Source organism: Lactuca serriola, chromosome 7 (assembly GCF_051521515.1).
Source record: "Lactuca serriola cultivar US96UC23 chromosome 7, Lser_US96UC23_V15, whole genome shotgun sequence".
Lineage (NCBI taxonomy): Eukaryota > Viridiplantae > Streptophyta > Magnoliopsida > Asterales > Asteraceae > Lactuca > Lactuca serriola.
In genome coordinates this window covers 181,087,577-181,102,102 of record NC_136414.1, presented here as the reverse complement: position 1 = coordinate 181,102,102, position 14,526 = coordinate 181,087,577, and the positions used below count along the sequence as shown (strand labels likewise).

At 32.9% G+C, this 14,526-nt stretch overlaps 1 protein-coding gene across 1 annotated transcript; it reads left to right on the top strand.

The window, feature by feature from the left end:
- Window positions 1-476: 476 nt before the first annotated feature.
- On the top strand, window positions 477-1,597 carry LOC145062615 (major pollen allergen Ole e 10-like). Its single transcript, XM_079010195.1, has 4 exons — window positions 477-709; window positions 838-869; window positions 972-1,206; window positions 1,330-1,597. Exons 1-4 carry the CDS (start codon window positions 655-657, stop codon window positions 1,353-1,355), a joined length of 348 nt encoding a protein of 115 aa, XP_078866321.1. The 5' UTR covers window positions 477-654; the 3' UTR covers window positions 1,356-1,597.
- The last annotated feature ends 12,929 nt before the right edge of the window (window positions 1,598-14,526 follow it).

The window sequence follows — 14,526 nt, the reverse complement described above, 5'->3', positions numbered from 1 at the left end:
TATAGAGTTTAATAGAGTATAGAGTTTAATGGGTAAAATTGTATAGTGAGTAAAATGTATATTTATCAATCTATTGAACTCATATGAGTTCAATGCATTGTAGATGTTATTAGTTTAATTACTTAATTTTATTACTTGTAAAAATGATGGATGAAACATTACCTTTCATATTATGGTTCTTAGTGTATATTATAAAAAGAAAAGCTAGCATGAAAATGGAAGTCACATGACCTAAAGTACCTCAAACTCATCAATCTATTGCAGATCTCAAGTCACATTCAGATTCACCTTGTATTTCACTCTTGTCCCACTATTTTCTCTTTTAACATAAACAATTTAAGATACCATAAAAACGAAAATCTGATGCACACCCATTTTACATTTCCTATCTTTTCCCAACTTCAAAAAGGTGAACGAGATAAATCCCACATAAAGTACAAGTTTTCATGCATGAGTTCCACGTCATTGGAAAAGATGCAAGGAACAAATATAGCTGTAAAGTTTTGAAGTAATCAAAATCTGTAAACCCTTTTTCCTTTTTCATAGATTCTGAAAGAATATGTGCATAGATGATATATAGATCCATCAAGCCTCCATTAAATACCTCGTTATGCTTCCACACACAGACACCATAACAGACAATCAAATATTCAAATGGCTGGGAAACAATCTGCTTCTGCTTTCATCTTCCTGTTGTTCTTTCTTTCAGGTATCATGTACACTCATCAATCGCATTACATTATACTTCGAGTTCTTTAATCAAATCTGATATAAACTTTTACACCTATGAATCTCGTTTGAATCTTATTTCATTTCCTTCTTGATGTTCTTCTTCAGTTGGGTCGACTTTGATATCAGTTCATGCACAGGTAAATAAATTAATCAAATCAAGAATTCTCATATTACTAATTACTTTCAAGATTATGTAACATGTAACTAAAATTATCCAACTTTTTTTAATGGGGTTGCAGAAAACTTGGTGTGTGGCAAAACCATCGTCCAGCTTGGCGACTCTTTTGAAAAATATAAACTTTGCATGCTCACAAGTGGACTGTGGTTGTTTGCAACAAGGTGGCGCGTGTGCTACACCTGCCAATGTATTCAACCATGCTTCAGTTGCCATGAACTTGTATTACCAGTCTAGAGGAAGAAACGCTTGGAATTGTGAGTTTGAAAACTCGGGTCTTGTTACAGTTAGTGACCCAAGTAAGTGATCATCTATAATTCTTTATCGTGTCACTGAAAAATTTGAACTCAAGTTCATGCTTTTATTCGTTATATTTGGATACTCATTAGCTGAAAATGGAGATATTTGCACCGATTTTGCAGGTTATGGAGGCTGTTCATATGTTTAGATCATCGGGATAGAAGTTATAGATCTACTATATGAAGAAAAGTTGCTTATTTGATATTATTATCGTTTTTTGAATCAAATTTGGAAGCTTAATATATAGATGCATCTCGTTTTGTAGTTTACTCAAGTTGGTTACTTGTAACTCATGATTCAATCTTTCTTGCCAATTTGTCCTATTTTCCACCATAAAAAATACTATAATTTGTCAATGTCATGATATAATCTATGGTAAAATACAAGAAATGGTATTGTACTTTTTTTTTTTAAATTTGTTTATCTTAGTAGCATTTTACTTTCGATTCTTTCAAATATAACATTGTCCTTTCAAAAATCTACACAATATCTATATACAAATAAATTTCACTGGTATAGCTTGGTAATCATAAGAAAATAAGCTAAAAATTTAAAATATATCATCCGATGGAATTTTCAAAGTATAATGATCTATTATGAAAAAAATTTGAAAATAGGACGTTGTAGTATTTATGAAACTCTTTTTCCATCCAAATTATACTTTAAAAAATAATATATATATTTTTCTCGCTTCGTTATAGACTATAGTTTGCAATTTTGATCTCTGAAGATTTCTTTTCTAATTTTGCTCATTGTTTGATACAACGAGTTTTGAAATTTTGATCCCAAATAATTTATTTTCTAATTTTGGTGATTATTTGATACAAAGTTTTTAGCAAGTAAAAGGGTTTTTTTTCACGCCAAGTATAACCGAATTTTACAAAGTTTGCAATTTTTATCCATAAAGAATAATCATTTTACTTAAAAAAAACAAAAATATTACAATAACCTAAAATAAATACCAAAAGTATATAAGAAAACCTTTTAAAACCAAAAATAAAATTAAAATAAATAAACAGCAATAACCTGAGACCAAAAATACAAAAAGAAGTGAAGAGCTTTTAAAGTGTAAAAGAGGCCCATATATAAGGATAACAACCCAATTTTATTGAATCAAATTGGGCCTTAGGGTTACGAAATTGAAAGATTACAATCGGTGATAAATAGCAAACACATTCTTCTTCAACTTCACATTGCCTTTTGAGAGAACCAGTCGAGCGCCTTTCGGCCATGTCGCCTGAGTTCCGTTGCCGGCATATAACAAATCAGCCCTTGGTTTACTCCGTCGAAGCGAGCTTCTCACTTGCTTTTGCTCAAATCGAGGTTTTACATGCTTTCCAATCTTAAATTCCCAAACTTTTCCTTCAAATATATATCAGGGAATGTAGTTTCCTCCATTATTTCACTGTAAATCAGCTTCAAATAGAGCTATGAATGGCCGATCCAATGGGATCTCGCGATGAATAAGAAAGCGAGATCTCTATTTCACCCGGCCTATATCAATATATGGATATCATGGGGGCAGCCTCAAGGGTTTGCACGTTTCTCCTTGTTTTTCCGTCGTGTTTAATTCAGGGAACTGCCTCATATGTACCCAACAAATCAAAGATCCTCACTTGTTTAGGTCCAGATTTTTGAAAATTCAAAAAAAAAAATTAGATACCAAAAGATAAGAGTCATTTCTGAAAATTTATACACTTGAATCGAAAGTTCTGCTTATGTTATTGTGGAACCCTCATTGATTGAGCTATTGTTGGCAAATTCGCGTTTCAATCTTCACGAATTGTATTTCAATTGTTAAAAACGATGGCTTGATGAATTCTGCATTTTTTCCGGCTTATTTCTTTAACTTATACACAGTTACACATAACTGATTAATTTCTTTACCATTCAGTTAATAATCTTTTTGATATAACAATTTTTTTGTTTAAAATTCAGTTAATGTACAAACGAATACACATACATTTTGCAGAACATGAACTAATTTGAATTGGAATTTGAAAGAGAAAAAAATAACGAATGACGTGGACAAAAGCAACAGATAAATACCTTTCCATCTTTGCTAGTTGATGTGAACTTGAATTCCTCTCCGATTTTGTCGGATGCATCGTTTTACTAAGGAAAAAATGTCATTGTTGTAGCTTAGCTTATCTAGATAGGCGAGTCTTGGATATTTCATCTCTCTTATGCCGGTTATGTGACTATGAATTTGAAGGCAATAATCGTTTTGGTTTTTTAAATGTGAAACTTCTCTCAAGGTTTGGTTAGGGGTTAGCCTTTGGAAAAATGTTTGGTTTGTAGATATGGACATGGTGCAACATGTGGTGACTTGGTTAGAATCTTTCTAATGGAAGAGGATGTCAACATATCAAACTATCAATTTTATTTTTTTTGATCATATAGTTATGTAGATTTTTGAGTTTGTGGTATTCATCAATTTGTCAGGGAAAATTGTTCCGGAGGAAATGGGTGTGTTGGAAGCAATTAAATTTGTAATTAATTACCTATGACAACCAACCATGTTTCTTCTACCAATAACTTTATTTTATAGATTGGGTGATTATATGTATAAAGGTAAGGTTATTGATTTTTCTTAATGAGTTAATGTTGATGAATCAGCAAATGATCAACAAAAGTTAATGTTGTTGGTTGATGATGGTAATAATTATTTTGTAGGTTCGAGCGTTTCAAACATGTTTGCGTCATATTATTAGCATTGATAGGGCACACCTTAAAGGGAAATACTTAGGATTATGTTCCTAGTAGTAAGCATGGATGATAATAACCAAATCCTTCCTATTGGATTTGGTGTTGGGAAAATTGAAGTTGGGGGTCATGGATATGGTTTTTATCAAGACTTAAAGAATATATTGGAGACAACCTTCTTTGGATATCATATAAGATATAGCAAATTCAATTGAAATGAACATTCAAGCTGTGTTTTTGAACACATATTATGAACATAGATTTTGTTTTGGGAGGCTGTAAAAGCTTACCGAAAGTCTAATTTCAAAGAAAGCTTGGATAGGCTACGTTGTGCTCTAAACGAAGATTGCCATACATGGATAGATGGAATCAACTACTTGAAATAGGCAAGGTTGGGTTCTTATGGTTCGGTATAATATTATGACATCAAACAACACCGAGTCCATCAATGTGTTATCAGGAGATACATAAAAACTACCAATAACAATGTTGATTGATTTCTTTCGAGTAACTATGCAACAATGATGGTGTCAACGACGTAATGCAGGAGGTAATTATTTATATATATAATAATATTTCCTTGATAAGTGTACTATAATTTACTATGCATGGCAAGATACACGTAAATGTTTTTAAGAGTATGCTCAGAAGGTTATCGATAGGAGGATCAACAAATCCTTTGGTTTTTAGGTATACAAATTGATCAAAACAGATATGAGGTGACTGGCTAAATGAAGAATAGTATACCTTGTTCTCATGCCATGTCGGTATTCAAGGAACTGAGATATCAACATTGCAGTACATGAGTGTCATCGTAGTTCACAATGGAAACATATCGATCAACATATATAGAGGTTGTGTTTCCTGTGCCAGCTTCCAACTGAATACAAACAACCGGATGAAGGCATGATCCTATTACCACCTTTGATGGACAAACGACAAGCCGGATGACCACGAAACCATAACCGCATCCTTTCCCAAGGTGAAGGTCCAATTTAGAAAAAATTTAGATCGGTCACACAAGTAAAAACTATGACACTTAGTTTCCCGCAGTTTCAACAAAAACTGAATCTTCAAGTAAGACCAAGTTAAGTGTCAAAAGTAACATTAAGTCTAAGAGTAGATCTAACGTCAAAACTAGTCAACAGTATGATATTGTTGATCTAAAAAACTCATAGTGGTGTTTGTATGAAATTAAAATATTTTATAAATTGTTCTTCGGTCTGATAAAGTTAATTTTGCTACATTGTGATAAGAAAATTGTTTAAAACATACACAAGAAAAAATCATAACTCAAATTTCAGGGTGATTTGTCGAATCTATCTAAGGGGCACTCTTAGTCCACCACAAAGCAGCACACTCCTGTTGAGTAGACTACAACAATCCGTTTGGGGAACGCTGCATAAAACAATATATAAAGGTTAATGTTATGTTATTTTCTCATAGCAACTTATAAATTATAAGGTGAACTAAGCTACATATATTTATAACATTAAGAATACATTTACAATCAGCAACATGTAAACGCCTCATCTTTGGGTATGCAACTACCCAATGGATAATACCTAGTATAGGGGAACCAAATATACCACTGTTGGGAAATGCCTTCGTGGTCCAAATCTACAAAATGAAGATGGCAAACAACTAAACAACATAATAAAGTTATAATACTTGTTGCTTAAAAACTATTATAAAACATGGTGGACATACCTTAAATGCATAGACAAATCCATGCATAATATATGTATGTCTACGCTAGGGTTCAAATACCCCTAAATCTTATCAAAGACAATACTCAGTGTTTATAAGTGAAATATCATATCACTCTACCGCATGGGTACCTTATCAACAATTTCACAATACCGGGTCGGATCTTATACTTATTACCGATTTCAACATACGGACTTTGTGGTAATTTTTCAAAAATAAAATAAAATTTACGGTTATTGTTTTTTACATAACATTAGAAACTTCCTAAATTACTCAATTTCCCTAGATTTTATAGTTAACTGGTCTTTCATTTCGGTAACTAATCCAGAATAGCTAACTTGCATTACATTTTTTTAAAAGGCAAACCGAGTCAACTTTTACTATAACATATGTTTTAACTTTTAAGTAAGACTTGAATCTTTGACCTTATGGAGGGAAGACATATATTATACTGTTAGGCCAAAGGTTTTTTGTTACTAGTGATTGAATTGTAATTGATTCATTTTCTAGTTTCTTGCTAGCTTTATTTTTAATAAATTCATTTAGTCGTTAAAAAAAAACCCTACTCGAGTCCCATGTGAATACGGTAAGGGCCGCTATGATAGTTGTAACGCTCTAAATTTTCAAACAAAATTTTCATTTTAAACCCACAAAAACTCAATGTTACATTTCTAAAAAACTACCAATGTAATCAATTGTCAAAACACAAATCAACAAAATAACTGGTAATATCCCAGAATCCTCAAACATAATCTCGAACAGGTGTGTACAATCAAGCTGACACCTTCCCGCAATCCTGAGAAGTACCTGAAACACATATCACACAACACGGTAAACACGAAACTTAGTGAGTTCCCCAAAATACCATATACACAAATAAGAAGCCTCTCATGGCTATAGCTCGGCATGGACCCTCCGGTCATGCGTCTCGGTGAGGACCCTATGGTCTCACGACTTGTTGTGGACCCTCCGGTCATGTGTCTCAGTGAAGACCCTCCGATCTCACAGCTCGAGTTGGACCCTCCAGTATTGTATCGAGTTGGACCCTCCGGTCCTAACTCAGTAAGGCATAGAATAATATAACATAAATCACAAAGAAAAAATGCATAATATCACATAACTCAATATAAACACATATGACCCTCCGGTCGATAACTCAAATAAGACCCTCCGGTCACACAGTATTACCACTCAGGTAAGTATAATGAGAAGAATCACCTCGGAAGTAAGCAAGTAGATCTAGTACCCCACGAATAGTCTAGACTCCGCCTACATAATAATTATCTTTATTAAGAAATTTGTAATAACCAGTCCGGGATGCTAATCTAACTCCTCCACTAAATCTCAAAAGGGTGAAAAGACCATTTTACCCCTCCATGGTCTCCAAGGTCCACAGTTGACCAAACCTTAAAAGTCAACAGCCCATGTTGACTAAACTCGTCGAGTGCATCTATGCGACTCGTCGAGTTCCTTCGCTTTCTCTGAAGTATCGGGAAAATCCAACTCAACTCGTCGAGTTGTAGCGCGTCCAGTCTATCGGAGAAACCCTAGCTGACTTGTCGAGTTGACTCATGCACTCATCGAGTCTCTCTAGACCAAGTCTCATTCAGACGATTCTAAGCAGAAATAATGTCCCAAACTCTAGATATAGCCTCCCAAGTCTGAAATACCACGTAAAGCTGCAAAATTTACGTCCATGCATGGCATCTAGGGCTCGAAATGCCAAAAAAAGCTCTATATAGGGTTTAATGCATAAAAAATTGCCACCAGATTGATAAAGCTTGGATGTTTGGGCTCAAGGGACTACACATGGTCCATATCTGAAGTCTCAACTCTATGGCAAGCTCAAAACAATGAAGAACTCAAAGAGGGATGGAAAAAGGCCCTAAACTCCTTAGAAACGGGATCTAACCAAACAATGAGCAAGGTGGTGACTTTTTACCTTCAAACAGAAGCTAGGAACGAATGAACATTGGATCCAAAAGCTCCCTCTCGTCTTAAGCCTTTTGCTCCTCAACTTTCCTCCAAAAACGCACTAAAACACACAATGTTATTCGCTCTTTCTCTCACACAAGGTTATAGCTCGATTAGGGTTTCTCACAGAGTGTTAGGGTGATAAGGGAGGCAGAAATGAAGGCTTATGGTCCTTTAAATAGGATAAAAACCCTGCGAATTAGAGTTTTCTCACTCAACACCTACTCGACGAGTTGGGGTCCTCCAACTCGTCGAGTAGACTCTAAAAATCACGCGGCCATTAACTCCTCTACTCGGCGTGTTGGGGCATCCAACTCATCGAGTTGCTCTGACATTATGAATGTAAATTAGTTTAATATTATACCTGAGAGTCGGGATGTTACAATAGTATATAAGGATACTGTTTTCATACAAGACCTTCAACATAAAGGGAAAAAGACATACAAATAAAGATATAAAAAATAAGAATAAGGGGAAAAAGACATACAAATAAGATTTAAAAAATTAAGAATAATGACATCTCTCATATCTGCATACAAATCCGTCAGCCTACGATGGAGAAAAAAAATGTTGTTTTATCTAAAATAATGAACTATTGAGCTTAAAGGAATCTCCACAGGATGTGGATCCCCAAGAAAAACATGAAAGATACATGTGTAATGATATAAAGTATTAGTCCAAACAAAGAAAATGGAGTGTGACTACACAATATTACCCTTATCTTAAGCCTCTACAGTTTTCTATCTAGGTCATGTGCTCGGAAAGTGATACTTTTTCAAGTCCAACCTTACACTATCTTCCCATTTCCTTATCGGACAATCTCTTTCTCCTTGCCTCTCAACCATTATCGTTGTTCTTCAATACTTATTCGTAACCAATAACTCTATTAAAATTTTCTATCCAATAAACCATTATGTTTCATAATACACCCGGACAATGTTTTTTTTGAAAGAAACGAAATGGTTTTTTTCCATTATCTCTTCCATCCAGCCACACCCAAGAAGCACTTTTGCTCAAAACAAGACATGCCACATCACATAACTAAAGAAATAAACCCACAAACTCTTATTATAAATTCAATGTAATCGACATACTAAAGATTAATGTCTTGGGCCTTTTCAAGTGTTTGAATAAAAATTAGTTAAATTTTTTAGAAACATGTAACCTTTGTCATAAGTATTATCATCAACTTCTGCGGCCAAATACAACACTCTAGTAACCACAAACTTTGGATACAAGATCAATGCTATTATAAGAGATATTCGTGTGAGAATAAAGTTATGATGTAAAAATATTAACAAATTAGGTGTGAGAATCATATATTACCCGAGTTTATTAAAAATAAAAGTGGGTGTACTAACAGATCTATTAAAATTAATGTACCTTTCAGATTAAATTCAGAATTAGATTGGAAATGTGCATGTCGACCATTAGATTAAAATTGAAAACAGATTCAAAGCAATGATGATCATGAAGACAATTAGGTATGCAATAATAACAATAGCTAATACAAAATATGCATTGGTTATGTCGCTAAAGGTCTAAACAGGAGTAATTAATCAATAAACTTAACATCAATTTGTAACATAAAAAGTATAAAAGAAAAATCAAATAATTTACATTATAGAAAAAAAAATGTCATTTCGCGTGCTGGACATATAATTAGATCTTCTTTTATCTAAATATAACATTCTAATTTTTATTTTGTCTTTAGCATCGTTAGATAATAGACTTGTAATACTAAATTTGGAAGTAGATTGGAAACATGTATGTTGATATCCACATGATATACTTGAATTCACATTTTCATTACCACCGACAACATATGATATTTAATAGTAACAATAATTAATAAGAAAATGTATTTGGTTATGCCACATAATTGTGATACAATATAAAATAACATCTTATATATATATATATATATATATATATATATATATATATATATATATATATATATATATATGTTAAATGTAAAAAGTCAATGTAACATCCGTTTTTACCACAAATTTTTTCGATTTTTAATACAAATAAAACATTAATTATTAAAAAAACCAAGTTGATAAAACCCAGGTGTATCAAATACAATCATCTCAAATCAGAGTATCAAACATGCAGAATCATAAAATCTACAGGTTGGAGTGTACAGTCAAACCTTCGCCTTCTTGCGATCATCTGAAGTACCTAAAACACATTTAATTTACAACTATAAACATGAAGCTTAGTGAGTTTCCAAAAATATAACATACTACACAACATAGTAAACAACTGTGGGTTCTCAACAACCCTAGGAATTATCGGCAATCCCAATGAGATAACATCACTCCCTGTGGATTAACAACACACCTTGCGGGTTATCAACAACCTTGAGGACTATCCTTAGTCCTATTAACTCACATAAGTCTAGGAGTTATCAATAACTCAGTTTCATATATAACAATAATCAACAAATAATACCCATATAGTCAACGTGTATACACTACCACACAAGTAAATATAGTGAGAAAACTCACATCGCAGATATCAACTAAACACAACAACTCTCACACAGTGAAGAGCGTTCCTACGAGGCACCTAACAACAGTAAAGAGCACCTTCTCAGTCTACACCCTACAACCCTTAAATTGACCAAAAAGTGAACCATGGTCAAAGTCAAACTCAGGAGGTCTCCACACTATGGCTACTCATAGGCTACATTGTGGGCGCTACATGACAAAACAACCGGAAATTCCCCAGCCGCCACGTCGTAGCGGCCAAAATGCCACGTCATGGGAATTGGGCTTCCACAACTTAATCTATTCAACGATTAATCTGTAAATCCACTCCTTCTAACTTTCTAGAAAGCTTCCTAAGGTCTAATGCATCACAAAGATTGATGTTTTCTGGTTATGCATGTCCAATGCAAGTCTAGAGCTCTAACTTAGGTCAAAATGGGGAAATAACACCACAATCTCATGCATGAAGCTCAATATACCAACACACTCCAGATCCGAGACATATGAATACTAAGGGACCTCAATAACCCATAAAGTTGCTAACTTTGTGGGATCCATGCACTCCAAATATGGAGAAAAGTGGATAGAACCTAGATCTAGCATGCTTTAATGAGAAAGGCAAAGACTTTATACCTCTAAAAGGTCTTAAATGAAGTGAAGATGCAAGATCTATGCTGGAACCAAGCACTCAAACACCAAAATGAGCCCTTTCTTTCTTCAACCTTCACAAAGATGACTTCACACACTCAAAACACACCTATGAAGGCTAAGGTTTGGATGGGATAAGATCTTAGAGGATGGATGCTATCAAATAAGGTAACCCTAGGAGTTAGTGCCCTTAAATAAGGCACCAAACCCGAGAAATTAGGGCTTTGGCCCAAAACGACTGTCACATCATGGCAACATACTGTCACGTCATGACATTGCACAAAAGAACGGTTTACTCAGATAATTCCACGCCATGGCTCACCCAATGACACGTTGTGTCCATACAAATTCCAAGATATAAAATGATAAACTTATCAAAAAGAGTTCCTCCAAACGGATGTTATAATGAATGACAATCAAACTAAATTGACTTTCAGATAAACAATTACCAATTAATATATTAGACATAACATTGAATTTTCTTTATCCAAATATAACTTTCTATATTCGCGTCACATATGTCATTAAAAACTCCCATATAATGACATGTGAAAAAGTCTTGAAAAAATAACATGTGTCAAAATAACTTTTATTTATTATGGTATATATATATATATATATATATATATATATATATATATATATATATATATATATATATATATATTAAGATTAATTAATTTACCATGATATGAAATTTTCAATATTTTATGGGCTTGAGGTTTTTATGTGATTTTTAAAATAATAAGATGTTATCAAGGATACCACTGTGTATGGGCGTGTTCGGCAAAAGTAGCTGTTAGCAGGTAGCTTGTAGCTTGTAGCGTTTTGTTAAACGCTACGTGAAGTAACATTTGAATTTGGAGCATTTTGTTTAAACTAAACGCTAAAAGCTTGTAGTGTCAAACGAAGATTTCTGTTCAAATCAGAGTGTTTTGTCAAACACTAGAAACCAAAATCTCTTAAATGCTCACAAACGCTCCGTGCTGAACACGTCCTAAATGCAATTAATTTTAGCTCAGCCAAGGTTATTGCATGATACATTTGCGAATATCAAGTAAGATTTTTAGTTAGAACGGTTTAAAATATAAAGCTCAATTGCAAACCTTATAAACTTATACTAATATTTTGGAAAATACACACGTTGAAAACCATCAAATTGTATTTTAAAGTTGACTTTCAACGACTAAGATATATTTCACCTTATTTATTTGTATTTCCGTAAAAACTCTTCTACTCATTTCTTTTCCAACTTTGTCGTTCTTCCCTTTTATAAGCATATGTATTGTATTTTTTTTTCCAACTTCCTTCCGATATAAGATACATGTAAATGAAGAAAAAATAATCTATAAGGTAACATATTTCTTATTTTTTACAAGTTTAGTCTTTATTGTTTTATTGTTTTTTTTAATAAGTCTTTTAACTTGTTGTTTTGTACATATTCAATTCTTATGATTAGCTACTACACGTTATGACCAGCTACTCCAAGTTAAATTCTTAGTTTGTACACATTACTTCCTAATGATTTTTTGTTGCAAAATAAGTCATTGTCGTTTTTATACACATTCAGTTCTTATGAAAAATTTTCTTTTGGGTTTGCTCACATGATATCCTATGTAGGACAATAACTAATGAGGTGTTCACATACATGACTCTTCCTTCCTTATACCAATAATCTAATTCATGAATCAGTCAAATAATGGTTATGCCCTAGTTTTCTTCAAGAAGAAGACGTCTTCGGCTTCAGTTTCATCTATCTCAATTGCATACAATTAGATTCTTTATTATTGTTTTCTCTTAACTTGAATTGGGACTTCCAAAACAAAATAACACCATGGAAAAAGTTTAAAGTCTTCCATAATTCTTTGGTATGTCGATTTTGACTATGTTTCTACAAATACTTTTTTTTTTCTTTTCAAATTGACCCAAAAATTTGAAGATGCATTTGCAGCTGTTAAAGAGGAGGTTTCTCGTCTTTACATGTAACCCAAAAGGACCATGCTATTATTATTAATAGTATAACCCACTCTTATAAATGTAGACTTATTTCAAAAAATTGAAATCATTATGGCTAATGTATTTTCTTCAAATGATGTAATATAGTTGGTATTGCTATTGAATAAAAACTTGTAATGGTATGGAATATAGTTGGTATTGTACTATCATAGTTATTAATATTAATAGTACAATGCTATTACCAAAACCAAGAAAAGTAACATATGATTCTAGTGTTCAGACGAGCCATGTAAGAGAACACCTCATTAATTATTGTCCTACATAAGATATCGCACGAGCAAAACCTGAAGAAACTTATCATAAGGACTGATTATGTACAAAAACAATAAGGTCTTATTTTACAAAAAAAAAAAAAAAATTAAGGACTAAATGTATACATATTGAGAATTTAACCTAGAGTAGTTGGTCATAAGGACTGAATATGTATAAAAACAATAAGTTCAAGGACTTATTTTACACCAAAGAAAACAATGAGAAGTAAACTATATAAAATGAGAATTATATTACCCTTTTAGATCACTTTCCCTTAAATGAACTAGCTAGGTATGTTAAAGACAATTTTTTTTGAGAAAATTTCATAAATATCCTCGTAAACTTTCACACACACATATATATATATATATATATATATATATATATATATATATATATATATATATATATATATATATATATATATATATATATATATTACGAGAATAAGCATGTGCGGTAGAAATATTAACAAATATATTTGTTGAAATAACCAAGTCATTGCAATAAAAAATTCTTGATAGTATGTTCGCTTGAGAAAATTTAATATTTTTTTTCACAATAAATTAGATGCTATCGAATTAGGGGACACCAATTTAAATGCCTTTTATATGTACAACATAATCAATAATTTGGCTTTGTTAGCGTAATAAGATTTTGGACTTTATTTTGTATTGAGTTTTATGATTGACCTTTTCGCTAGGAAACCCTAATTAGCTTGTCTATATATTATGTCTTTCCTTTTCATTGTATTTGTACTTCTCTTTGATAATAATATGAAACCCTAGCCGTTATATGTATTTCACTTGTTAGTTTTCATGGTATCAGAGCTCGGTTGATTATCTGTAGTTTTTCGTTTTTTTGGGGGCGAGTACTGTTCATCGGCACTATTCATCGGTGATTACTGTTCACGGGTACTGTTCATCACGGCTACTGTTCACAGTTACTGTTCATCGTACTATTCACGTGCACTGTTCATTGTCACCATTTGCAATTTTGGGGTATGCCTTTTTTGTTCGTTTCTGTATTTGGTTTGGTTTGATTTGTTCGTTTGTCGGTTTTAAGGGTTTCATTTTTGTCTAGCTTTGTTGATTTCGAGATCTTGATCGTTTTTTTGCTGCTACTTGTATTTACTATTTGACTGATTTTGAAATATGGCCCTAAGAGATGATTCTCTTCAGTCCATTAGTATTCAACTTGATGGAAAAAACTATGCCTATTAGAGTTATGTTTTGAAAAATTTCTTGCGGTGCAAGACTATATGGGGGATTGTTACAGGTGACAAGAAGAAACCAACAGACGAGAAGGCCGCTAATTATGAAACCTTACTGGATTCATGGGAGACTGATAACTCCAAGATCATTACTTGGATTAATAATTCTTTCATCCAGTCTATTTGTACTCAGTTGGCGAAGTATGACACAACAAAGGAGGTTTGGGATCACTTGGCTAGGTTGTATACTCAGTCTAACTTTGCAAAGCAGTATCAGTTAGAGTTTGATATTCGAGCCCTCC